This window comes from Corvus moneduloides, chromosome 8 (genome assembly GCF_009650955.1).
Source record: "Corvus moneduloides isolate bCorMon1 chromosome 8, bCorMon1.pri, whole genome shotgun sequence".
Taxonomy (NCBI): domain Eukaryota; kingdom Metazoa; phylum Chordata; class Aves; order Passeriformes; family Corvidae; genus Corvus; species Corvus moneduloides.
In genome coordinates this window covers 25,201,971-25,227,408 of record NC_045483.1, presented here as the reverse complement: position 1 = coordinate 25,227,408, position 25,438 = coordinate 25,201,971, and the positions used below count along the sequence as shown (strand labels likewise).

Below are 25,438 nucleotides of genomic sequence, written 5' to 3'. Positions count from 1 at the left end.
AGAGTTTTGTTCTTCCTAGTGATCTTAACTGGAAAAATCCTGAAAAAAGCAGGTCATTGCAGCACGGGGACTCAAACAATCCCTGTGCTTCCAAGAGGGGTGAGGCCAAGCAATGCTGGAAAATGGAAGTCAAACGTTCAGATGGCACTTGGCAAGGAAGAAACTAGTGATGGGTCCAGGCCAGCCAGGCTCTCCTTGCAGCCCATGATCCACCCAGTGTGTGACGCAGGACAGCGCTTCCACCTGCACATGCAACACCCAGAGCTTGGGGGCTGCAGCCAGGACCCCCTCGCTGCCTGGCTTTGGCACAACAGGGCCCCAAGGCACTCCTGAAGCACACAACTCACACAAATCCCTCAGGGATAGATCTGTTGGGAGAACTAACCCGGAGCGGCCTCTTTGAAGTACAAGGGAACACTGGCTACATTTCAAAGCAATACTAGTACCAAGCAATGAGAGGACTCTTATACTTTAAAACATGGATTTCTTAATTTTCCAAAGGGCAGAGAGTAGCAAGTAGGACTATGAGGCGGCAGAGCCATCTGGGCAGCACTGGGGAGTGGGGCTGGGCGGGGAGGCTGAGCTCCCCAAGCAGGTGAGGGAGGCCGAGCTCCCCAAGCAGGCGAGGGAGGCCAGAGGCCGCCCTGGGGGCTGGGTCACAGGAGCACTCGGAGGGCACAGCCTGAGCACCACGGTGCATCACGGCAGGCAGCAGCACCCTTCTCTGCCTTGAAGTGATGGCAAGGAGATAAAAGCCTCTAGTGTGAAAACAAGCCTGGAGAGCAGAAGCAAACTCTTCCCCTGTACTATGTAGGCTGCTCTGGAGCCTGCCAGCAGGCACTGCCACCGAACAGCTGCAAGAGTAGGCACGGGCAGGAGCACAAACACGTAGCCTTAAGGATATTCACCACTGGCACCGGGAACAAGTGCTCGTCTGTTCCCGTGCCAGTGGCTGAGTCACAACAAGCTGACACCCTTTGGCACATCGCACCGTCGATTGCTGCAGTGATGGCCTTCGGATGCATCAGCAGCTCAACTCACTGCTACAGCACTGCTGCTCCTGGTACCCTCGTCCTTGTGTTCTGACCCAATTATTTTCCATTAAGTTACTTAAGGCATGGAAAAAAACCTCCAACAACCAAGTGCAAGAGGAGCAGAGGGGAACATAGTTGGTTGAGCCCATAATCTTAGAGCTACATCTCTAATTCCAGTAAAAAAATATTCTTTTTACATGATTGTCAGGCAGAGAAAGCTACTGCCAGCATTTTGTACCCTGGTTCTGAGCACTCATAATATCTGTTTAAATTAGCAAGCAATCAGCACCCACAAGAATTGACATCCCATACACAGTATTCCAGTTGCACATTCTCTCCTCATTCTTTTCTGCCATGGAAATCTTTATTGCACAGGGCTTGTTTTGACAAGATATCTCTTTTTTATTCAAGAATTCTATGTACTTTTCACTCAGATTTTCAGATTCAGTCAGTTTCTATATCCTCGAGCTGTGTGTAACATCAACATAAAATAACAAACAGAACTCAACAATCAAAATTATTTTCTCTTTCTTAGTAGAAAAAGTCATACTACATGGTGCCAACCAGTGAGATTAGCACAAAAATTTTCACTATCAGTTATGCATTAATAGAAAATTATAACTCTTGAAGTGGAACGGATCTAAAGACCAAAAGAAGTCAAAATTTGGCTATTCACTGAATTTTGAGCATAACATAACTGTTTCCATGTAAGAATGAGAACTGAAATTACCTCATGTTAAAGGCACTATCAAAACCTAAACCAAGGCTCAGCTACACTGCATCTATAAAACACACATTTCTTATCAACTCCCATTCCTTTTCAATTCACATTCCTACATGCAATGCATCTTTCCCCCATACCTGTAACAAGAAAAGTCATTTATATTTACCTATGTGATCACAGCAGGAGTGCTACCAAAACATTTTTCCCCAGACCAAAGTACTAAGACCATCCACAGGATAACAACTGGGTACTTGTTTTGTGCCTCTGACAGAAATCATGCATGATGTCTTTCCCCACTGCTTTATTCTTCTTTATTCTCCTTTATTCTCTCATTGACAGTAGCTATTCCTTTCACATTATGGACAGCATAGATACAGATGCAGCAAAAAATTCATTTTTTAAATAATGACAAAGAATGCCTTCCTATTTCTGACAAAACATTAAATGATACAATTCCTGATGTGGTATATATTCATACTGATGATATAGAATTAGTTAAAAAAATGAGCTAATAAATCAGCTAATAAAATGTTCCCAAACCAAGCAGGTACCATGCTAGCTTATGAGGTTTTCAGCAAACCTGAGGTAAGTTTCAGGAGATAAGGATGATTTTAGTATCTTAGGTGGCAACGTGGTTTGGACCTAAAGGGAGGACAGCAGCTGTTTCAGTTGAGCTCTGCATTTGAATTTCCAGGATTTGTTGCAACTCCTATAAACTCAAAACAAAACTCAACTGGTATGAACTGAAAGAAGATGCTTGAGTGAAAAAACTGCCAGTGGAAACCACTGAGCCTGAGAATCAAAACCAGTGTTCAGATCTGCATTGCACAGATGCCTGACAAGCCTGATGCAAATGTTATGTTTTCTTGCTTATAATTCTAAGCCCAACTATTTTTTTCACTGAAACCAAGCGTTGGGGGGCCAGGGGAAGAAATTAATTTGAAATGGATCTCCTAATGAGCAAAGATCATGGACCCAGCAAGAGCAGGAAAATTGCTTTTGCATATTTAGCTTTCAAGAGAAGGAGGAGAGAAAGAGAGAATGGAACTGTGGACACAGTGGGGAAATTTATGAGAAATGCAAGTTGTGTGGTTCAGGCAGCTTGAGGGAGTGCTGAAAGATTTCAGAAGGTGACCAGATTCCTTTCTCATTAATGAAGGGGCCCTGACTCCAGATCCGCCGAACTCGCTCTGAGTGGAAGGCTATTCAGCTCTCTCCTTTGATTGAAAGCATGAGTCTGTTACTTACGAGCTCTCAGTAGCTTTCCTTTTAATAGGAAGTGGGGGGAAGGGGCAAGAGGACGGCTGGAGGAGGGGAAGGAAAAGATGGGTAGGAAAAAAACACTGGTAGCAGAACATGGGACTTCGAGGGATTTGCAGGACAGGCCTTTGGGGAAAGATTAAAAGCCTACGAGGTGAGTGATGCCTTTCCTGGGCTGATTTTCCTTTCCTTATTATTCACCAACATGCTAAGAAGTAAACTCCTCTGCATCATCAATCCACCCTTACCCTCTTTTTTTCTCATAGTCTTACTAAGTTTATTCTGCTGGCATGGAACTTAAAAAAAAAAGAATTGGTGGTTTTAATTTTTTTTTTCTGGTAGATATCATCTGTAATTTAATAATGCTAAAAAAGAAAGCCTAAATAAACCAAATCCTGACCATCTCCTCTGCTGCAACAGGGAACACGCAGCCTGCTGTTCTAAATTGTAGACAGTCACGAGCTCTCGTCAGACTTTGTGTGGGCTTGAAATGTGCTTTTAGTCCTTTGCAGCTGAAAACTGAGCACAAATTATCACTAAAAGAATATGAAAAATTATGCTGGGACATTTGCCATAGCTGTAAGGGAATGTTCCTCAAAGCAATCAGAAAAGTGAGCAGATTACTTAGGTGGCTCAGGTTTGAGGACTGCATTGACAGCTAGCTGTTCCTAACAAAGGTTACTTTTTCATATGGGGAAGAAAAAAAAAAAAGACAAAACCTCACTGATTTCTTGAAAGAATTCCACATGTATCACCAATGGCCATGAGAGGTCCTTGCTTGTGGGTAAAGGAGAACACAGCAACAGGGTGTCTAAAGCCTTTTGTACTTAAAAGGGATCGAACCAGAACTCCTGTTCAAATACTTTGAGCATAAGTGCCTTTAGTGAATTTTAAGATATTTAAGCAGGAAAAAAGCTTGTCTAAAAATAATGTGAAATATCATTATAATTATTGTAACAATAGTGTAAGTATTTTGTAGTATGAATTGTAAACCATCAAATTGTAAACACCCGATTCATGGTTTTAAAAGATAGAATATCATTAGCAGTTGAATGAGTATTCAAATCTTTCCAAAGATAACAACTGTGACATGGTTACAGAAAATGCTTTAAACTCACCCACTTGTAGCCAAATGTGTTGAAGCAAGAAGGCTTCAACTGTTGTAGTGTTTGGTCTCATCCACAGTTGTAACTTCTGGGAACAGCTATTTTATTCTTCAGAGGCAAACTCCAGATATTTTATTCTACTGCAATATTCCAGACCATTTCTCAGACCAGAGTTCAAACACCCAACTAAAGGGTACAATTTTATTTCTATTAAAAAAAAAAAAAAAAAAAATCAGCCGTGAATTTACTTGTAAGCTCACTGGTTAGCACACAACAGCAAACGATGTCACAGAAAAATTAAAGCTATCACCTTCAAAACTATACTTGGGAGCATTTTAGCATAATAGACTTCCTAAACATCTTTCCTTTTCAACTATTTCAGTATTTCAAATATGAACTTATTTAGTCAAAATATGAAACCAAAGTACACAAAAATGAACAAAGCATGACACTTAATTACAAATCTCTGAAAACAAGTAGGTGACTTTAAAGTAAACTGAGTGCCGAACAGGCATGCTATTAATCATTCTTTGGGAGGGAAAAAAATTATTTTTTTTAATCAACATCTTGCACTATTTATTAGTCAACAATATGAAAAGAAGAATTGAAAGGTGCAGACAAGAACTGTGGTCTATTTATAAAACAAGGGACTAGATTTTCAGTTACAGGTACTGATCTTCCTGTTGTCTGCAAATGCTGAATCCAGTTCAAACTGTATTTTGCTAGTTTTTATCTGTTGCCAATGAAGAGCCATCAACCCCTTCCAGTCTGTAAAAACTTTGGTTTAAACTGAGCAGAAATCTTGACTGGAAAGTGAACAGGCAACTTCAAGATAAATCTAAGTACTTCCTGTGTGCATCAGCCTGGGAGGTAACTTCAGTGCTGTAACATTGGGAGTGCTGTGCTTGATTCAGTGGAGCTTCTAGGTGTGTAGAGTAGTACACAGATAGTATATCCAGAGTTTATAAAAAATTAAGAAATCTTTACATTTTTGCCCTTGGTGAGGCAATATTTACCCGCATTTAAAACACAAAATATCTTCAGAATCAGACTTTGAATCAAGTGTATCAATACAATAGAGAGGAAGCAAAAATAAGGAAAAATAGTAGTAATAGAAAGATAAGACCATTTGGCTCAGTAGGCAAAACAGGAACTTTGTGATCACAAGCAGCACCACGGGGAAAGGAGGGATTAAGTAACACTGAGCATCAACCTTTACATGGGGTCACTTAGATGAGTCCTATTGCCTCTAACAAGTTTTGTACTAATACTCAGATCTGCAGCATTGGACATGAAAACCTACATCACCCCTTCCCTAAGGTTACAATTTTATTACCATTTATTTTTGAAAGAAGAAAGTGGAATATCCCAGTATCACTAACAAATCAATACTTCCTCACTCTTAAAACATGCACATACATATACCACAAGAACAATGCTAACTTCTGACTTGATGCTCTTTGATATATGAACATACGAGACAATTGGAGACATTCCAATTATCTCCAGTTCAAAGTTAGACCAAAATTAGAAGCAGTTATGAATAATGGAGTAGGTTTTAGTAGAAATAGCAATGCTGTACAGAATAAAGATGAGAGTTTAGCTTAGCTGTGAATACATGAACCAGGTGAGCCCCACTGCTTCCTTAAAGAGACACATTGGAATTGCACATCCTCAGAAGTTCAATTAACAAAACATAGTCAGAACAGTTTTGTGACAGATTATAAATTGTTTTCAGATGCAATTTTTATGTTTTCAGGTTAAAATCAGAAGCCAAAGTTTCTTGTGAAAATTATTCCACTTCTTTAGGAGGGTTTTTTTCAACCATGCCAAAATCTTGTCATTTACCATAGGACCCTAGGAGTCAATATCCCCTCAAAAGATGTGTCTTGGAAGGTTCAGTAGCCAACACGGAGATAAACACCAGCTCAGATCAAAGGGTGCCTAAGCAGTCTATTTCCATTCATTGGGAAATTCTCCTGACAATCTAGCATTTTAATTAAAGAATAAAAATCTTTCAGGCAGTAATGCTTCTATTTGGATGAGCTATTTTTCTTGGATGTCTATGCCACATTACAGGAAAAGATATGGGGTGAGCATTCCACCATTGCCTTATATTTCTGCAATGCTGCTTTACTTTGTGGATTTTGTGCAGATTGGAGCTCAGACGATCATCGTGACAGTGCACATTGTAGGAATGACAAGATATATATGGCTACTTCTTTGGCTTTTGCACTCTTATCAGAGACCTGTTTTCCTTGACTTGCTTTGCTGTCTCCATAGCTCTGTGTAAGTGTGGGCAGTGCCAAGTAGGCAGTGGTTGGCACTCCAGCTCAGTGCCTTGTTATTCACAGTTTTGACAAGGGTAGCAGACAACAGGCCAGAGATGATCTTTTATGGTTTCTGCCCGGGTTTCTGTATGGTTATTTACAGATTCCCTTGTTCAAATCCTGTGTTGCCTTCCTTCACCAACCTCAGTTTAAGTTTGCCAGTATTTTGAAAACCATAAAAATGAAGTGATTACATAAAACAATCGATGTTTTCTAGATTTTTAGTAGCAGTAAACAAGTTTTAGCAACAACAAAAAAAATTATTTCACTCAATAGACTCACTGGGAACTGCAAAGCATAAAGCAGCCATTTCAACACATTCATAGAACATCCATTACAAAAGTTAATTAATGTACTAGCTAATAGGAATTATTATGTATCATGCAATGCTAGGGCAATTGAAGACTTTCATTTACTTCAGAAAATAACTACCAATAAAAAGCACTAGCATATTCAATGCTTTTCAGCTTTTGCTTTAAAATTACAATCCCATTTCTAGAAACAAGTGCTCCACTTGAACAAACCCTTCTTTACTTCAATAGATGTAGGTGTGAGAAGGGGCAGGTGTCTAACTCCACCTACCAAGGGCATGCAGCAAGACTGTGCTCAACTTACAACACAGGTGTTTAAAATGACAACAACTTGAGTGCCTCTCTAGTCTCAAATTTCTCCAGAATCACCGAATTTTTATACCACAAAAAGAGCAGATCCAATAAGGAACACAGAAGTAGTAAGAATGTGATACACCCCCTTTTCTGGACTGGTTTTGCACAAAGTATAATATGACAAGAAATTCCTCAGCCTTCTTATCAGAGTGATTTGATGCAGGCTGGTGGGTAATCATGGCAGAATTCTGTCCATAAAGTTTTTTTTATTATGGCCCTAATTATTCTAGAACAACATAAAATGGTAAAATATAGTATCATCAGTAGAAAATGGTCGTGATATGTAAATCTACAAAACATCTATGCTGAAAACACACAACAGAGCATTTTAGATCTCCCAAAGTGAAATTAGGCTGGATTTTATTAAAGAATTTGCAAAGATAACTGTTTCAATAACTTAATGCATCTGCAACACTTCATGTGAAACAAACTGTATTTTTTAATTCAGTACTATTAGGTCTGAACTAACTCCCAGTGGGATGTCTTGTAAGTTTAGGATTTCTACCTTGTCTTTGTGATGCACATATTCTGTGGGAGCCGCAAATCAGAAAAAGAGGAAATTATAAAATAATCATAGGGAACTAGTCTCCTACACAAGAAAAACAATCTGATTTTCAGTGAACATTCCCAAATTAACAATCAACACTGTTGTCATTACTCTTAAGCAGCTTCATTTGGGGGCAAGGCACTTTGAAGCTTTTTTCATGTATACAGACTTTAAAGAAGTGTGAGAGTACTACCTGGCCAAAAATCTCATATAATTAGCAAAGTTATAGGCATTATGAATAGACTGTCCAGGAAATTTGCCAAGACATGGAAAGCTTTTACTTTTAAACCACCTGCTCAAATATCAGTCAAACAGTAGCTAACTATCAGTTCAGGACACACAGAAGCACCAAGAAGGGAGAGAATAGCAGGGAAATGAAACAAGGTTTTTAAATTGCTCTCATTCTTGCGATCCAAAATAATTGAAATATTCGTTACATATTTTCATTTTTATGCAATGTGTGTGTTTAAGCTTTATGTAACATTTTACAGCTTGTATGTAGAGTGCTAGTGTTTTGAGACTTTACAGAGATAAAACTACATAACAGAGTTGACTGTACTTTCCTGAGCAAGTGGAGACCCATGCTTCTGAACACCACTCAATAATTCCTCATTACGTTTATTGCAGTAATTTCTTAGAGACAGCTATTCATTTCACAAACCCAGCATATATCTCTCCACAGCTTCTCTCCTCATCTGTATTCTACAATCTGGATCTTGTCTAGCTTTCTATCTTGTCTAGCTCTGGAGAAAAAAAGGTAGTTAGGAAAGTAGGAAATGCAGGGAAAATAGCATCAACCACTACAGCACTTTCCGATTTCTACAGAGACTACAAATTTCTGAGATCTATCCTAGAAAAATCTTTTACCAACATGACCATGGATTTTAGGGAGATTTGGCACCCCTGCACAAACGAAAATAAGAAGTCAAAACCAGACAAACCAACCCCCAAAACAAACAACTCAGACCAGGGAAATCCACCCACAGAACCTTAAAACAAGTCTCTAAACCTGAGCTAAACCAGGTTGTGCCCATGGTATGCAGAGCTTTTGCAGACCCGGGAACAGAGTTTAATGGGGAACACCAGAGAGCAGCAGAAGGAACAAGCTTCCCCTGGGGAAACAAGATCAGTTTTAAGTTTCCCACATGCTCATGCCTAGGGAATCCCCTTTGAAGTTGCTGGCTGACACGACATCTGTTTCATGCCACAGCAGCAGCTGTAGGGTTGAAATCCAGACTCATCAAAACATACATGGCTCTTGAATTCACTGTATTTGTTTTATACCGTTTGATTTTTCCCCTGGTAAGAAGGTGGAAGAATATAAATTGTAAAATTTACATAAAATGATAAAACAACCTCCCTAAAAGCATTTTTAATACTGACACAATGAACTTGAAAAAGGCAGAAAAAAGGGTGAAAAATCCAATAATATCTTCCTGACAAAAATATAAGTGCTCCCCCTGCCCCTAAAAGAATATTCAACCAGAAATTATTGAAACTTGTTATCCTATGACTTAGGCAGCTTTCAGGTGAGTGCCAGTCCTAAATGATAAAGCGAACAGGTTCAATGAGCACATAGGTTTTTCATCATCAGCTATTTGAATTGTGGCTTGACCAGTAAAGACCACAGAGGAAATAAAAGCTCCAGGAAGACAGTAAATCTTTTTCTGTTTGTAGTACACTTACATTTATGTCCTTATAAAGATATTTTCATAAAGGGTTGGGCCAAAGTAGCTCAGTCATGTGAATTCTGTGACTGATTCACGTCAAGATGCCTTAGCAAAACAGGAGAGTAATTGTTCAGCTAATACCACTAGCACACAGGTAGATCACCGAATTTTTTTATTTTTTAATTTCAACATTTATGCATCTACAGCAGGGGGTTTGTTCAACTGCAGAACAGTCCTAAGCTTAACCCAGTGCAAATCTGAGCACATAGGGCCATGCTATTTTAGAGTGTCACATTCAATAGTTTATGCTTGAATAGTCTGAGACTGTGTCCCAGGATATGTAAAAAAGTATAAACATATATCTATAAGAACTAATAACCTCTGCTCTGTACTACTCAGCATCAATTCAATATACAGTTTGTGATCTGATTGTGCCAGTCCTTCCCAGGTAGCTCAAACTATGCTGAAAGACACTGTAGGTGACAGAAAAGTGCTTAGAGATAAAACTAAGTAGGCTTGGGAGCTCATCCATTTGTTCACTAGCTCTAGTCATTCAAAATGCTTTCTTAAAAATTGTTTTTGAAAACTTAATTTGGTGACAGCTTCTTGCTAAAATTATACCATATTTAACTATTTTCACAATACTTCTCCATATATTTTCCTCAAGATGTTATCAAGGTGATCACACCTTGATTCTATTCCAAATAAAGCCAGTAGAATGAAACCAACAGCAGTTAACTGCCCTGAAAAACGAGTAGACTTCAGAATACTCTAAAAATCCCCCAAAAAGTGCTGATGAGCTTCTTGGCAGCATCAGCAAAAGGAGTCCAAGCAGTAGATGTTCATGGGAACTGAGTTACTTGCAGTAATTCAGGTAAGACAAGATACATCACATGTTTAATACAAACGTTTTTAAACTAATACAGCTGCAGGTGAGTTACTGCAAATGAGCTCATCAGCCCAGAATTTCTCTCCATCAGCTGAGAAATAAAATTTGTAGAACCAAAGAGAATTAAAATTGGAGGGGAAAGCAATGGACCCCATTACTAATCGTAATGAATCTTCCAAAATACCTGTGGGAATGCTAACAGTGTCACTGTCATAGTTTCTGCTAAAGCAAACAGAAGGTTGACTAATCAAACTGGCAATTTTGATCTGCTAATTGTGATGCCCTGAAGCTTATAACACTAAAAATAAATTTATTTTTTGTTGAGCTAGTTAATAGCAACCCACGTGCATTTACAAAAATACCATATCAAGGAGATTGACATCAGCAGACATGCAGATTTTTCTTCCCCTGGGCACCAAATTGCTGATGTATGTACATGCTCCTTTCTTGGCATAATTGATTTTCTCTTTCTGCTCAGTGGCACAGACTTGGAATTGCTGGTGTCACAGCAAGCATGAATATGCAAGTAAAGGACACACTAGCTAGGATAAGTCCAGAACTCCTTCATCTAGAACCCAAACTTGAGCCCAATTTAAAATAGAATACCAGTTGTTTTTAAATATTGAACTTAAGAAGGCCTGAAATAAAATTACTATAAAGAGTGCATATTACACTAACATGCCTCTGTTATTCCTTGCTGGAGTCAAAATCAAACCTGAATCACAAACACTAAAAGCAGCTAAATAGGTTTTTTGTGCCTTTTCTGCCCTTTCTTAAAAAACAGTGAGAAGGCTCCATCACCTCCTGAAAACACACAAATTGCCATTTGTGCATGACAAGTTTTAGCAGCTCCTTTAAGCAGAGAAGGCCCAGCCCACATCTTTTTCTGAGATCTTTTCCTTTAGTTCACTCTCTAACTCTCCTCTGCCTTTAAATGAGCTGAGGTCCTCAGACTCTGGTAAGGGATCTCTTGTTACATCCTTCATGCAAAGTAGAACTATCACCCCTTTATATTTTTATTTTATTTAATCAAAGCTGATTGATCCACACCGATCAAGAATATAATAAAGATATTAATGATATATTACTGTGTTGTTTCCCAACTGAATCTATCTTAAATCTTAATCATCAGGCAAGATAATTCCTAAAAACTACAGATTTCTGTGACTAGAGTATCCATGAAAACCAAGAATTTCACTAGTAGTGAAATTGGCAGCAGTGCCAGAAGAAGCGTTAAAACCCTAGTCATTAGTTAACAGCCACACACCAGTATCACAGGCAACTCGTGTGTCAGGTTATGTTAAATCTGTTATTTTGGCAGAAGCACAAAAAACTGGGGATTAGCACCATGTCCTCTAAATCCTGGGGAAGGCCTTTCCTTTCAGTCCAAGAGGGAGCTACAGTACCAAGCATCAGGGGAAGATCTGTTTCACACTGCCCAGCAGAGAGTTATTCTCAGTGGTGTCAGAGAGCTGACCTGATGCCAAGGAAAACACAGTTTGCTCCACAGATACAGAATACAATTTTCACAAGTAGTTTTCCCTTTCAGGTAGAACCAAAACCAGACATAGCAACAAACCACATCTTAAGTTGCTCCTATATTTTCATCTTGGTTTACTCTTAAAATTGCTGGATACCCAAGAGATAGTGTGGGTCAGGACCTCTTCAGCAAAACATTTTCGAAATGGAAAATGCCATTTTGAAATTACAGCATCCATTGGCTCTGACAAAACTATTGTGTGGCAAGATTCATCATGCCCCAGGGCACAGAGAGGGAGACAAAGGCATGGTCAGTAATAACCACAGACTGCTGGCTAGCATATTCAACCTTGCTTCAAGCTTATAAAGCTTTGCTCGGTTCAGAACCACTATTTGAAACTCTTTCCTCCCACTCCCATCTGCTGCTAAGTTATTAATGTGCCATCAAGTTATTCTACAGCATGAATCTCTGAAATTTAGAAGTCTTGAAATTCATCTAAAAGTGGTTTGAGAACAGCTTTTAAATCTTAAAATTTGTGTACAACAAGGAAATCTTGAACACTTGTGCAGCCCTACAAATAAGACCAGAACCCAAATGTTCCCTGAAGACAGCCACCTGAGGCTTTGAAGCTCTAAATACATTTTTACTCCTTAAAAGATAAAGTCTTACAAATGGTCCATGCTAACATGGGTCCATGTAAAAGCCCTATCTAAGGCCATTGTTGTGAAGTTTAATGGCATTTCCTGGACAAGTTCCTTATCTCAAGTCCAGATAAAATGGTTCAGTCTATAACCAAGGCTATCAATCCATAAAATCCATAAATATAATGCACACGTTTAATACAGCATTCCTTTTCAAATTCCAAATGACAATATCCAGCTGAATACCTTAAAGCCTTCCACAACAGCAAGAAGCAGAGCACTCTATACACCTGTAACCATACCTGTGAAGGTGGTGGGCAGGTTTCTGCACTGCTCTGTGGGGATCATGTACCAGTGGAAGAGAACGTGCAAACACAGTCACCCTCTATACCCCGGCCACTTGCGAGGCCTGTAGAGCTCTGGATAACAGCTCAGACTCACCCTCCGAGTAAGAAACAAGGCTAGGCACTAAACCCAGCAGTGCTTCAAAGACCTAAGCAATGTGCTCTGTTCATCCTACTATGTACTTAAAAGGGTGGGAATGGACAGATGAAGACTTGATCCCATGTTGGTATTTAATCAACAATATGACCAATGCCATACACAAATAGGTTAATTTTCAATGCCAGTTCCTCTGGCTTTGTCCCTCTTTGCTTCCTTCAGTGCAGATGCTGGGGCTTTAAAGCATGTTGACATACTCTGTTAAATGAAACCAAATGTTTATTATTAACAGACTTGTGTGGAAGGTGACCAAGCGAGTGACTCGAGTAGCTTGACAATGAAAGCTCCAAGGGCAGCATTTCTAGGAGAGTCTCTTTGTAATTGACTTTATAGCCTCAGATCAGCATTAATGACATTTGTAATGACTCATTTTTCTTAAGTACAATTACATTTTAAATATACACACAGGCACATTTGAACAAGTTATTTCCAAAATGCTATTATCTAAGACAAGTGGAAAAAAATTCAAGTTTCTTCTTCCCTGACTGTCTATAATCTTCACTCTCAAAACAAGCTCTCCTTCATTTTCATCCATTTTTCTTTGCTAAAATTTCTTGGTTTTACCAAACTAGTGGCCAGCAATTTTCCACTCGAGATGTAACTGTACTCGGAAACTGTATTCCAACACAATAATGCAAAAACTTACTGCCCAAATATAAGAACATACAAAATAAGTGCAACAGCATGAAAACATCCTTATCAGCATCTCACAGACGAATACTGAGGGCACAGCAGGATTAAAAAATTTGTCGGCCAAGTGTCCATAGCATAAGCAGGAATAGAACCCAAATACCTCACGTGTCAATCCGGGTCATTAATCATAAGATAATGGAACTTGTTAGGGCGATGTTAGCCAGTGTGAGAGGGGCTGAAGCAACCTTGAAGGTTGAGACAGTCACAGCATGGCTGCTGCTGACTCACTCTGCAGCAAGATGCTGCTCTGACCAGCTCAAGTGAACCACAGCAGTGTTGCCTCAAAAGCGAGCTACAGAACGAGTACAGGCTCTGCTGATTAAACTTGCTCTAGGGTCCACCCACCAGTAACATGAGGCAATGCCTGATGGAAACATCTTCAAAATGCAAGGAATTTGCTGAGGAACAGAACTTACATAACTACAAAAACAATTAGACCTCAGAGAGTTTCTGTATCAACAGATTTCAACACTCAGAATATAGATAGCTAAAGGTCATCATCCACACTTTACAGAAGGGGAAATGAAACAGAATGATAACATGATTCATCTATTACATGTTGTATGAGCCGAATTTAGGCCTTCAGCTCCTCTGATTTGTAAAAAACTACCTTTTCAACAAGACTGCACAATACAGTGTCCCCAAAACCAATCATAGTGAATCGGAAAGGAAAAAAAGACATTTCACTGAACTTGTATCCTAACAAACGCCCCAACATTTGTATGCACATACCTAGGTATGTATATAAACAAGAAATTTACATGCATATGCTCCTTTACCTATAAGTACAAAAAAGTCTGAACAGACTCTGCTGTACTACTGAATGTAGGAATACGGAAAAACACCACAGTATAGATACAAGTCACAGTGAAGAGAGAGCATGCCTAGCCAGCATAGTTCTCCTTAATTCTATTAGAATGTTTCTTAATTCCTACATTTCTTAGTTCCAGTGACAGGACAGATCTAATTTCTGATGTCAAAAAACCCAACAAAACCCCAAACAAACAAAAAGATCAGGGGTTATTTTTACAACAGATTGAATCTGTGACTAGAGCTCAATTAACTATGTATGTTTTGCTAAGATTAATGGACATATTCTTCTACAAGTCTCAGCAAATGTTTGAGTAAGGTGGGAAAACAGATTAGCACAGAAACAGAATGAAATTCAATACCTGTTTTTCAGGCATATTTATTTGCAGGCTTGCTGGTGTTGTTCTTAGCCGTAAATACTAGATGAGGTATTAAAAGATATTCATAGCATTCAGAACAAAATATTATCATATTATACGGTGATAGCCTACGAATTAATACCTTCTGCTTTTGATAACTCTTTATAAAGAACTTCATGATGTTTGAACAAGACTTAGCAAAACTTGTCCCTCACCCTCCTGTGGCATTACACAGTAAGGTCCTAACATGGCAGTGCAGCAGGTCAGACCACTCACTGGATTCCAACCTGGGACTGCCACCTGGAACTTGCTCAGTGTCCAAGGCAGGCAGTGGACTGTAACTGAGGAAAGGCTCAGCATAAACAGGCATCAGATCTGCTACAGCACCTGCACTCTCTGAAGGTTGTGGAGTACAGCTAAGAGATGGGATTGACACTAACAGCAAAGCAGACTGTTGGCGGGGGCGGGGGGGGGGGAAGACTTTTCAAGTAGTCGTTTAAAAGAAAAACCTCATTGCAAATAAGGAAAATCATCTCTGTAGCAGACCTGTTAGAATTTGGAAACCAAGAAGGAATTTAGTAAGCAAGCAGTAAAGATGATGGGTAGCTACACATCCTTCCAAAATTAATGTGTGTTTAGAATGGATGACAGTGCTTGTTCTCAAATTGTGAGCAATCATGAATGTTACGCTCCTGAGTATGTGCATGTGCCTAAATTCGTGTGCTGTGCCCACCTACCTAGAGTAGCATGCCTACTTCCAAAAAGGCTTTTCCTACATTAATCACCATGGAAACCAATGAAGGCTTCTGCTACATATTCAAACACAGCAGTTAAATACATAATTTTAATAATAAAAATAAATTTAAATAATTACTCGAAACAATATACCGACTACTAAACCATCCCAATTCAAGTAAAATGAAAACAGGGTGGGAAAGATTTGCTTGTGTGGGGAAAGGCTGCAAAGATGGCAACCCTCAGCTGCGCCTGGGTACAGGTGGGGAACTTCGTGGGGAGGCTGGATGCAGCCCGGAGCCTTCCCCACGGGAGATCAGGTTCTGCACAGGCACCCGTGCCCGTGTGTGACACAACACGGGCTGGTTCCGCGTCAGCCCTACGGTTTGGGACCAGGGCTATCAGATGGCTGGCTCAGGCAACTTGAAAAGAGAAACAACTCTGACCGAGGGAAGAATAAAAACAATTATCAGCGGGGAGGTCTGGGCGATGCCGGAGCAGGGCGATGCCGGAGCAGCGCGTCCCGCGGCTCTGCCCGCCGACGGGGCGCCCCTGGCAGCGCTCCCCGCGCACCGGCACACGCGGGGGAGAGCGCAGGCACCCGCGCTGTGCTGGGCGCGCAGAAACACGGGCGGTCTGGTGGCTTAAAAACGTGTACCTGGGGGAAAAAAAACACAGAAAAGGGAAAAAACAAGCAAACAAAAGGGGGAAGAACGACCAACCAACCAACCCACCCAAGCAGAAAGATCAAATGCCCAAAGAAGAAAAGGTGCCGCGGCTCCCCCCGCGGCAGCCCCCGGCTGGGTGCGCCCTCCCCGCGCGGCCCCGTTTGAACGGGCCCCGCCGCCGCTCAGCCAACGGGGCGCCGCGGCGGCCGTGACGTCAGGCGCGGCGGGAGCGGCGGCGCGGGCGGGCGGCGGAGCTGTCAGAGCCGCGGGGCCCGGTGCCCGCGCCGCCGGGGGAGCGCGGCGCCCAGGAAGATGAGGGTAAGCGCCGCGCCGGGGCGGCCGCTGCCGGCGCCACCCCGCCCGCCACCTGCGGGCTCCGGGGGTGCAGAGCGCCGGGGTGGCGCGGAGCGGGAACCCCCGTAAGCGTGGAAGGCACGGGTGGGTTTGGCGCGGAGCTGCCCCTGCGGCGGAGCCAGCGCCCCGCCGGTCCCGCCACGCGGAGGACGCCAGGAGCGGCTCCCGGCGGCGGCAGCAGCAGCGTCCGGGGCAGGCGGGAGGGCGCAGCCGGGCGGCAGGTGCTGCCGGGCAGCGGGGCTGGGGCGCGGGCAGCGCGGCGAGCGCCCCGGGAACGCGGGGCCCCGGCGGCGGAGCGCGCCCCGGCTGCGGCCGCTGCCCTCCCGCGGGGACAGCCGGCCGAGCGCGCCCCGCGGCGGTGCCGGTAACGGGGTGGCACCGCCGGATGCGGGCGGGGGGGCGGCAGCCAGCCCCGCTGGGAGAGCCAGGGCGGCGGGGAGCGGCACGGGCTGCGCCCCAGAGGGGTCTTTAAAAAAACCGATGCAACAATGAAAGCAGCCTTAAAGGAGTTTAAAAGGCTTGATAGCAAAAGCGGGGTACGTTTCCCGCTAAAGCATCGTTTCAGAGGGGATTTGTTTGATGGTTAGCTTCCCTTAAAAGCCCTGTGCAACTTCGCGTTGTTAGCCAGAAGTGCTCATCACAGCCAGACCATCCTGAGAAGCAGCTTGGGGCAGTATTGCTCTGGACCTTAAAAGGGAAAAAAGCAAATTACTGGCGAGTTACATAGTACAGATAGCAAAGCCGTTAGCTTCAGCGTATGCTTCAGCTGCTTCTCAGTGTTGTGTACTGCAAAGCTTGGGCCTAACAGATAAATCAGTAAAATACTGAGTAAGCTGAATGCACTTTTGTGCAGAACTGTAATTTTTAATTTCTTTTGATATGACATTAGGTCCTGCATTTTCTGGTTTTTTTGACTCTTATGTCCTGAACTTCTGAAACTGAACTCCACTCCTCATTGTGATCCCCCTGGTTGCTATTAAACAGCTGCTATTTTTTAACTTACAGGGAATTACACTTCCCTTCTAGCTCTATCATGTATGTATGTACGCAACGGTCTTTTGGTAAAAGCCATAAAACAGTTCTACTTATCAGCTTCACACATAAGTAAATCTGTCACTTTGATAAACAAGTTCTGTTAATACTGTATTTTTTTCTCACAATGCACTTAGAATTTGTCAGAGCTTAAGAAGAGAAAAATGTTCTGTATTCCAGTTGTAAACATGAATGACTGACTTCAGGGAGTTTGAGAGGAAAAATGTGCCTTGCATTAAAAAATTGCTCAGAAGAAGACTTAAGAGTGAGAGATGAGCGCAGTTAGAAACAGCTGTCAGGTTAAAGGTACTGGTAATGGCCTAATCCTTTTCATCTACATAAGTGCTTTTCATCTATGTCAATATCTTGTCTCTTTCAGAGACAGCGAGACAGCAGCTCAAGAGTTAACGCTGCCTTCTTTGCACTTGATCTCCTAAACAGTCTTGACTATTTCAGCAGCCAGGGGGAACTGTTTTGATGCTGAATAGCATTTTCAACCTTTACATACAGTAGCAGGATGTTTTGTTTAGCCTTCTGCATAGATTTAAGCTGTAGCCAATTTAAAACAAACAAAAAAACCCCTTCAGTTTACTCAAAGACTGTGGTACAGTGATACAGCTGTGGCCAAGGGAAGGGAGGTGCAAACCCCAAACCTTCGTGTGGTTTTTGTGTTGCGACAAAAGGTTTGTATCCTAACCAAAGATCTCCAAACAGACTGTTTAAATTGGAGTTGTATGTTGCAGTACATGTCACAGTTCCACTCAGTTCCTGGTTTCACATACATGTTAAAAAAAAAAGGCAGTTCTGTTCAGACAGAATATCCCCCGCTGTTTCCAGTGATATCTATGTGCAGAAGATGCACTTCTGCTGAGACCTGGATTACATCTAGCTGTAGAAGTGGCGAGGGATTTATCATCACGAGTAAAGTGTTTTAGCCAAAGATGTGACTTCAAAATGAGTAAAAAGGGGAACATTAAGGCTTTGTTTGTTTGTTCAGCAAGGTACCACTTCAGTATCTTGGAAATTCAGAAAGCACTCTGTATTTTCATCTCCATCTAGTTTTATGCATAAAGGATAAGAAAAACTGTGGAGAAGGAAGAAATCAAGTGCAGTGAGGAAAATTCTTACAGCTCGTACATCTACAGCCTTAGAGACATAGTTTAAAGTGCATTTCAAACACTAAAGCCAGCTTGCAGATGTGTGACTGCTTGGATTCAGAACTCAGCTTGAATGCTGAAGCTGCCTTCAGTCAAATATGTAATTGTGTTTAATGTATGCCTCTGTAAAACCCACACATAAGACATCCTGAAAGAAAGCTTAACCCTCTCTCCCTTTCTTTGCCGCTTCTGCAGGAAACTATGCCCCAGACGCCAATATTTTCCAGCATGCTTGGTTCCAGTTGTAGTGGGCAAGTGCAGCCAGACATGGGAGAGAGATGTGTGGACCCTGTTTATCAGGATGGGAACCTTGTTTCTGGATCACTGGAGGCCTTGATAGAGCGCCTGGTGCCCACCATGGACTATTACCCAGATGTGAGTAGTCACTGAAAGGTTTTTAATGCCCATGGTTTTACTGCATTAGTATCTGGACTGGTACTTTCTCATGAAATTCTACCTCTGATTCAAGATTAAGATGTAGGCTAAAGATGCATTTATTTTACTGGCAATATTCATTCACTGAAGATGTTGCTCAATAGGGATATTCTCTGTTTTTAAATGAGAACACTTGTTAGAAAGATAAAGCCATCTTAAACTCAAATGGGTGCCTTAAGAACCAATTAAAAGCAGCATAAGCTACAGAATTTTCATAATTCTAAGCTGCTTTAGCTCTAATGCAGCCAAGATTAACTACTAACCAGCTCCTACCTAGGGAAGCAGACCTGAAAACAGCTCTAGTATTTTTTCCTGTAATTTTCTATGCATATCATAGTTAGGTCATTGGACAAAAAAAAAAAAAAAGAAACCACAACCCAAAATAGATTCTAATTAAAATACTCTCTTTCTCAAGACATTTTAATGGGCCAGTGCTGTAATAATGTATGTTCTCGAGCCTGAAAATGATTTTGAGCATCCTCATTGCAGTCCTCAAAGTGAATAGTACTTATAACTCTGGGGTATGCAGTAAGAATCTGAACCTAGGATATTACTAAGATATCACTTTATCGCTTAAAATTACTCTGTATGCCCATTAATGAAAGATATTATTGAAACAAGCAGCCAAAGATCAGAGAGGCTATATAACATATAATCTACTTCAGCTCTGAAGGAGGAGCAGCTATGACAGAAGTATCCCAGCACTTTGAAAAACAAAAGGGAGCAGGAAACTGCAGTCACTATTAACTTGTATGTCAAACAATGTTTGTTGTAGTGGGCCGTCTTGTATGTTTCTCTAACTTGTGTAGAACATTTTATTGTGGTCTCATTTAAATCACAAAGTCCCTCCAAGCTCCCACATATAACACCACACATCCTCACAGTCGTCACCCACAGAAAAGGGACTCTCCATGTGAGAGTTCAGTGGTAATATGCAGCAGAATTGCTGGATTATGGATTAAAAAAGCAAAACCAGCATAGTTTACTATTCCAGTTCAAAAGTAATCCTAAACCTTATATTTAAGTGTGGCTAACATACAATTGTGCTGTCAGTACCAAATCCTTTATGAGACTTGGAGGGGTAACCATTGGTAGACATTAAATCTCCGTTCCACACCCCCAAGTGCAGAGTGTAGAACAGATGCACAGAAGAAAGCAGTGGGTAGAGAGCTGGCGTGGTGTAACAGTGGAACAGCTTTAGGCTAATCCAAGGAGTCAGTTCCTTGTCTTTTGTGTGTTACTGGAATATGGTTACTTGTTACGTGGATTTCGGGACTGTAGCTAAGTTCTTTAAGCAGCTGCTAATGTACATCCCTTATTGTACCTTGTAACATAAAATCTATTTATAACACAGCTACTCTGAAAATGGTTCCATAAAGTGAGTATTACTTGAGGGGTCTACAACTTATTTTGGAATGCTGCTAGTTTCCATGGTGCTATCCCCTTCAGATCCCATGCAAGAGCGAATTACAAACCAAGCAGGCATGGACCCCACCCTGCAAGCTGCAGTTTAAATAGACAGCCAGCTCTCAGCTGAACATCCAACAGAAGCAGTCAAGGGGAGCTCCAGGGAAAGAGACAACAGCATTAAACCAAATTCATCTCTTCTACAGCATAACACATACCCTTTAGTTAAATCAGATCACCCAATTTAGCTGAAAGGATTAATTATGAGTAGATAAATAAGCTCTGAACTTAAGGAAGGAGCTGTATTTGAGTCATCTACAAACCCAAGTTTTCTATTTCACTTCAGTTACATGTTTATACTTCATTTCATGCTCATTTGTGGTTTTAGGGGAGTTGCCACAGAGGGTTAGTGGTAGCCATTTAGGCTGATATCCTGTCAGAAGAGTATCCAGTTCTGTATGTTCAAGAGAGAAGTATCAAAACCTCTCAGTCTCATGTCTCTGGCTACTCATACACAGAAAGGCAGCAAGGTATCACCAATTAATTCTCACCAAGAGAAGCTACTGGTAACATTAGAGCAGAGGTTACCTTAGTTTCAGAGTGACACAGTTGTAATGGCAGTACTCATCCAAGTTTTCTGATTAATTTGTCTGAGCACAATGCTCAGAAGGCATTCCTGCCTGTGTGCACATTGAGCTTATGATCACAGTAACCTTCTGGACTGAAGAAAAGGGAGTGGGGGAGAGAGTAAACACAGAGTATCTTTCTGTGCTGGTTACAGAAGCAAAACAAAAATGTATTTGCCATGTTGGCAGAGCACAGGCAAGGGAGGACAGGAAAGATAAGCGCCTACATTTGTGTTCCACTCTTTTGAGTCTTGTTTGTGTGCAGGGACTTGCTCAGCACATAGGAAATGTATACTCATGAGACAGAGGAGTTCAGGAGGTTAGGAATGGAATGTACCAGTCTGCAACCCTTGTGCCCAAGCAAGAAAATATTTGAAGAAAATATTTCACAAACACAAAGTTTCAGAATGAGCAGTGAGGGCACACAGATAAATTTTACTTTTTCCCTCCTCCTCGAGAAGTCAGCAGTGCATTCTTGGGTCAGAGAGTAACAATTCCTTCTTTAGTCTTGTGCACTCATGCTCTGTCTTTTTTTTTAAATATAATTCAGCTCATCTCTTAGCAACAACTTTAGGCACTAAAGGAATCTGGCTTCTTATTCTCTTGCAAAGCACAAGCCCCTTTTGTGTCTACTTACGTTCTTCCAAGTGCAGAAAGGAATTTTTTTTTTTTTTTGCCTGTCCTCCCAAATACCTGTCACTTTCAGGATAAATGGAGCTTAACTTTCACTCTTATAGCTTATGGAAGCATTTTTTAATCATTCTTTATCAAACCAGCTAGCTTCAGAGCTAAATTTCCTTCTCCAAACCATCCTCTTCATGGCCAGAGGACTGCCTGAGAGACTGTAGGTTTTTACACCGTTAGAACATTTAGCCTATCTGTGTACAGTAGTGCAGATGCAGCAAATCACATAAATCCTTGATCTAGATAAGGCATATGACATTAGTATCTTTACTATCCCAAAGAATTGTGTTCCTAGCCACTGAGACCTGCCACTAAGCTGAAATGCATGGCTTAGTTCAGTCTGAAATTTCTTTATTGGATAAGGAGTGGCTACTAGCAGAGAGGTAAGGAAATGGGGGGGTCAGTACTGCTGTCATTTTTAATTTGGTTCTTAGTTGTAGTCCTTGTCTGTGTCAGTAATAAAAGTATCAAAAAACTCTCTCAATTTGATACCAGTATAGTGTAAACCAGCATATCTTGATTGACCACACTGGAACAATTTTGGCTTCCAAAGTAACAAACCTAGTTCCAGTGAAGTGACTTTAAAAAATTGAATAAAGATACAGCAGATGGATTCCAGAAGGAACAATAATTTGTTTCTCAAGAACCTAAAAGCCTAATGCTGTCTGAAAAAACATTGCATGGGCCCAGTACAGCTATTACTGATTACAGAGACACATCAGCAAGCCTGAAATGGAAAGTACACACTGTCATGGCCTGTATCTTCCTACATCTTGCCAGTTCAAAACTTCTATGAACATCCTGTAAAACATTATCAAGGAAAGCAAATAAAAGCACAGGTCATCTCTCTGTGTCACACTTTTCTTGCTGTGTGAGTGGCCCTTTCTCAGAGTCACTCTGGAAAAACCCTGTGCCACATCACACAAGCTTCCACCAAGGATACCAATGCTAAAATTACTACAAGAAGCAAAATTACATCTTTGCTTGAAAGAATGTGTTCCTGCTTATCAGAGCAAAGGTCACTGCCAGGGCAGCGTGGCTTAAGTTGTGGTTCCCTGTACATACACATACAGACATCTTTCAGACAGGCCTCTCAACTCCCAAAGCAAGAATGTGGGGAAGGGATCAAAGTGTCAAGTCCTTTTTTTGTCTCCCCCACCCATCTCGTCTCTCAAATGCAAAATAGAGTAAAAGTGAGGGCTGCTTCAAGTCTTCAGTGCAAAAGTTTTCACACAACCCAGTGACAGCTGACACACCCAACATTAAATTCCTGTTCCACATAGTTCAGACTCAGATTTAAGTTCAGGGACAACGACGATAGCAATGAACACATGAGATAGCTGCAAAATATAACAGAGGATAACTAGGCATAGTTAAACACACAAACACATACCCCAAATCTCACAACCCAACACTATTCTTTCTGGTGCTTGCATTCGGAGTAGGAGCATATCAGTTTAGGAATAATTTTCCTATGCACAAGAGTAGATGATTTGATATGTTGTCCCATAACACAACCAAGTCCCCTTTTGTGAGTTAGGTTAGCTTTTCAGCCTGATTTTAGTGCCCATTACACATCACATACACTACCCATAAATTTTGATAGAACTGGTGATTTTCATGTTTTTGTCACTATAAACTCTGAAATTCTGGAGAGACATGAAATATCAAACAGAAGCCTAATTTCTTAGATATCCAGACATACACTTGTGGGCCATGCTTGCCACCATGCCATCGAGGGGGGAGGCCTTGCTCTCAGTGTCCTGTCACTGCCCTGCCCACCTGCTCAGTCACCAAGAGCTCTATTGTTAGATGGCCCCACAGTCCATCTTCTGGAGGCATCAGTGGAAGCACTCAGGAACCTGACCTAAACTGTCCATCCAGTTAGCCCTTCTCCTCCTCTCTTCCTCCATTCATAAACAACAAGGCAAAGACTATGGATAAACCCTGGTTTTGGTTGTACAGAATTAATGCTATTCCTAATTTAATACATGAACCCCAGCACTAATAAGATCCTCAAATCAGAATGAGCATTTTAAATGCCTCTGCTGTATCACACTCCACTCTGTTCTTTTGTCAGCTTCCTCCAGAAGCTCAGGACAGAGTGGTATGTCTAGATATGTGTTTAATCTATTATATTTTTCACTCAGTCCCAGAACACTGTGACTTTTAGGGTTTTTTTTTTTGTTTGTTTAAAAAAAAAAAAAGATCCTTTTGCCGTGATATTTGGTAGTTAGTGCTAAATTTGTATTACAGGGCACACTGAGTACTAGAGATGTGAAAACATTTTTCATTAATAGCACATTTTATTGTGATTAGAGAGAGAAACACCATAACCTCTTTGGAGTCATAAAGATACCATTCTTGTTTAACTACAAGTGTGTTTTAGAGACTGCAAGGAACAGAATTTGGTAGCTGATAGTAGAGATACTGTATGTTAGACAACTGGTCCTAAGATTTTAGCTGTCTCAGTTCACTTGCCCAGTCCAAGGTGGTACAAGCTCACGCTGACTATTTAAATGCACTTGTCTGTGTCCTGCAAAGTCACATTACTAAAACATGGTCAAAGTAACAGTGCACATTTCAAACATAAAAAAGGTTAATTGAAGTACTTGGTCAAGGAGATCCACTATAATTTCCCAACTCCACATTTTGTCAGAAAGCCTAAGGGAAAAAGGGAAGTACTTATGAGATGCTACTGTCATTAGTCAGGCAATTACAGTCCAATACAGAAGCCCAGATTCAAACACTGAACCCAGACTAGGACACAAAAGCATCCTCACTTCAATTAAACTATCCAGAATATGATACAATGGATACATGTCCAGAGTACCATACAATGCATCACAGCTTTTAAATCTCAAATGGAGAGGTTATTTCTAATGAGACATCATCATTGTTGGTATTTATTAGCAGTGTTCATATTCAAAAGACTCTGAAACAAGCCCCAAAAAACTAAAGTCAAACTTAAAACTACATTATTGTCATAGGCCCCCAATCTAAGTGAAAACTTTTGTCAGTGATTGTGGGGAGAAAGGAATAAAAATCCCCATACATTAAGACATTACAGCTGTGGTTTGGAATACATATGAAGCAGTTTCCTGCAGCTCAGTGAAAAACAATCACTCTTAAAGAAACAAAGCAGCATTAAATAGTGGTGTTTAAAAGTCATAACATCCTACATTAGACATATTTCATTTGTGCTTTTGGTAAGTGATGACTAATTAGGCACACTGAGTCTGGCATTTTAAAAGGAAATCATTTGATAATTGGAAAACCCCACAGTTAACAGCCTTAAAGCCTATAGCATTTCCTTTTAACAGAGCTAGAAAAGACCAACATTCATCTGGAGACAGGAAAAATTACAGAAATTTTAAATGGAGGAAACTTACATTCATAGGTTACAGATTAGTTTTTCCAAGGAAGACAGATTAGTTTTGCTAAAGTTTTTCAACTTGCTTTGTTATTTTTGCATTGTTTCTTTTCTCCTTCCACAGAGAACTTACATCTTCACTTTCCTGTTGAGCTCACGAGTCTTCATTCACCCACACGAGCTCCTGGCTAAAGTGGGGCAGATCTGCATTAAACAGAAGCAGCAGCTGGAAACGGGGACTGAGGCAGAAAAGGTAAA

The 25,438-nt window shown here is 41.1% G+C and overlaps 1 protein-coding gene across 4 annotated transcripts in view; it reads left to right on the top strand.

Annotated features, from left to right (window-relative positions):
- RASGEF1A (RasGEF domain family member 1A) overlaps positions 1–25,438 on the top strand; it is a 156,507-nt gene that overhangs the window by 112,590 nt on the left and 18,479 nt on the right. For 3 of the 4 annotated variants that reach the window (XM_032116938.1, XM_032116934.1, XM_032116935.1), the window contains 2 exons: positions 18,851–19,030; positions 25,305–25,433. In XM_032116938.1, the coding sequence (XP_031972829.1) occupies positions 18,857–19,030; positions 25,305–25,433 (303 nt within the window). In that variant the 5' untranslated portion in view covers positions 18,851–18,856. Of the gene's footprint in view, positions 1–16,351; positions 16,431–18,850; positions 19,031–25,304; positions 25,434–25,438 lie in introns of those variants that run through there. The other variant, XM_032116937.1, reaches the window with a different exon arrangement.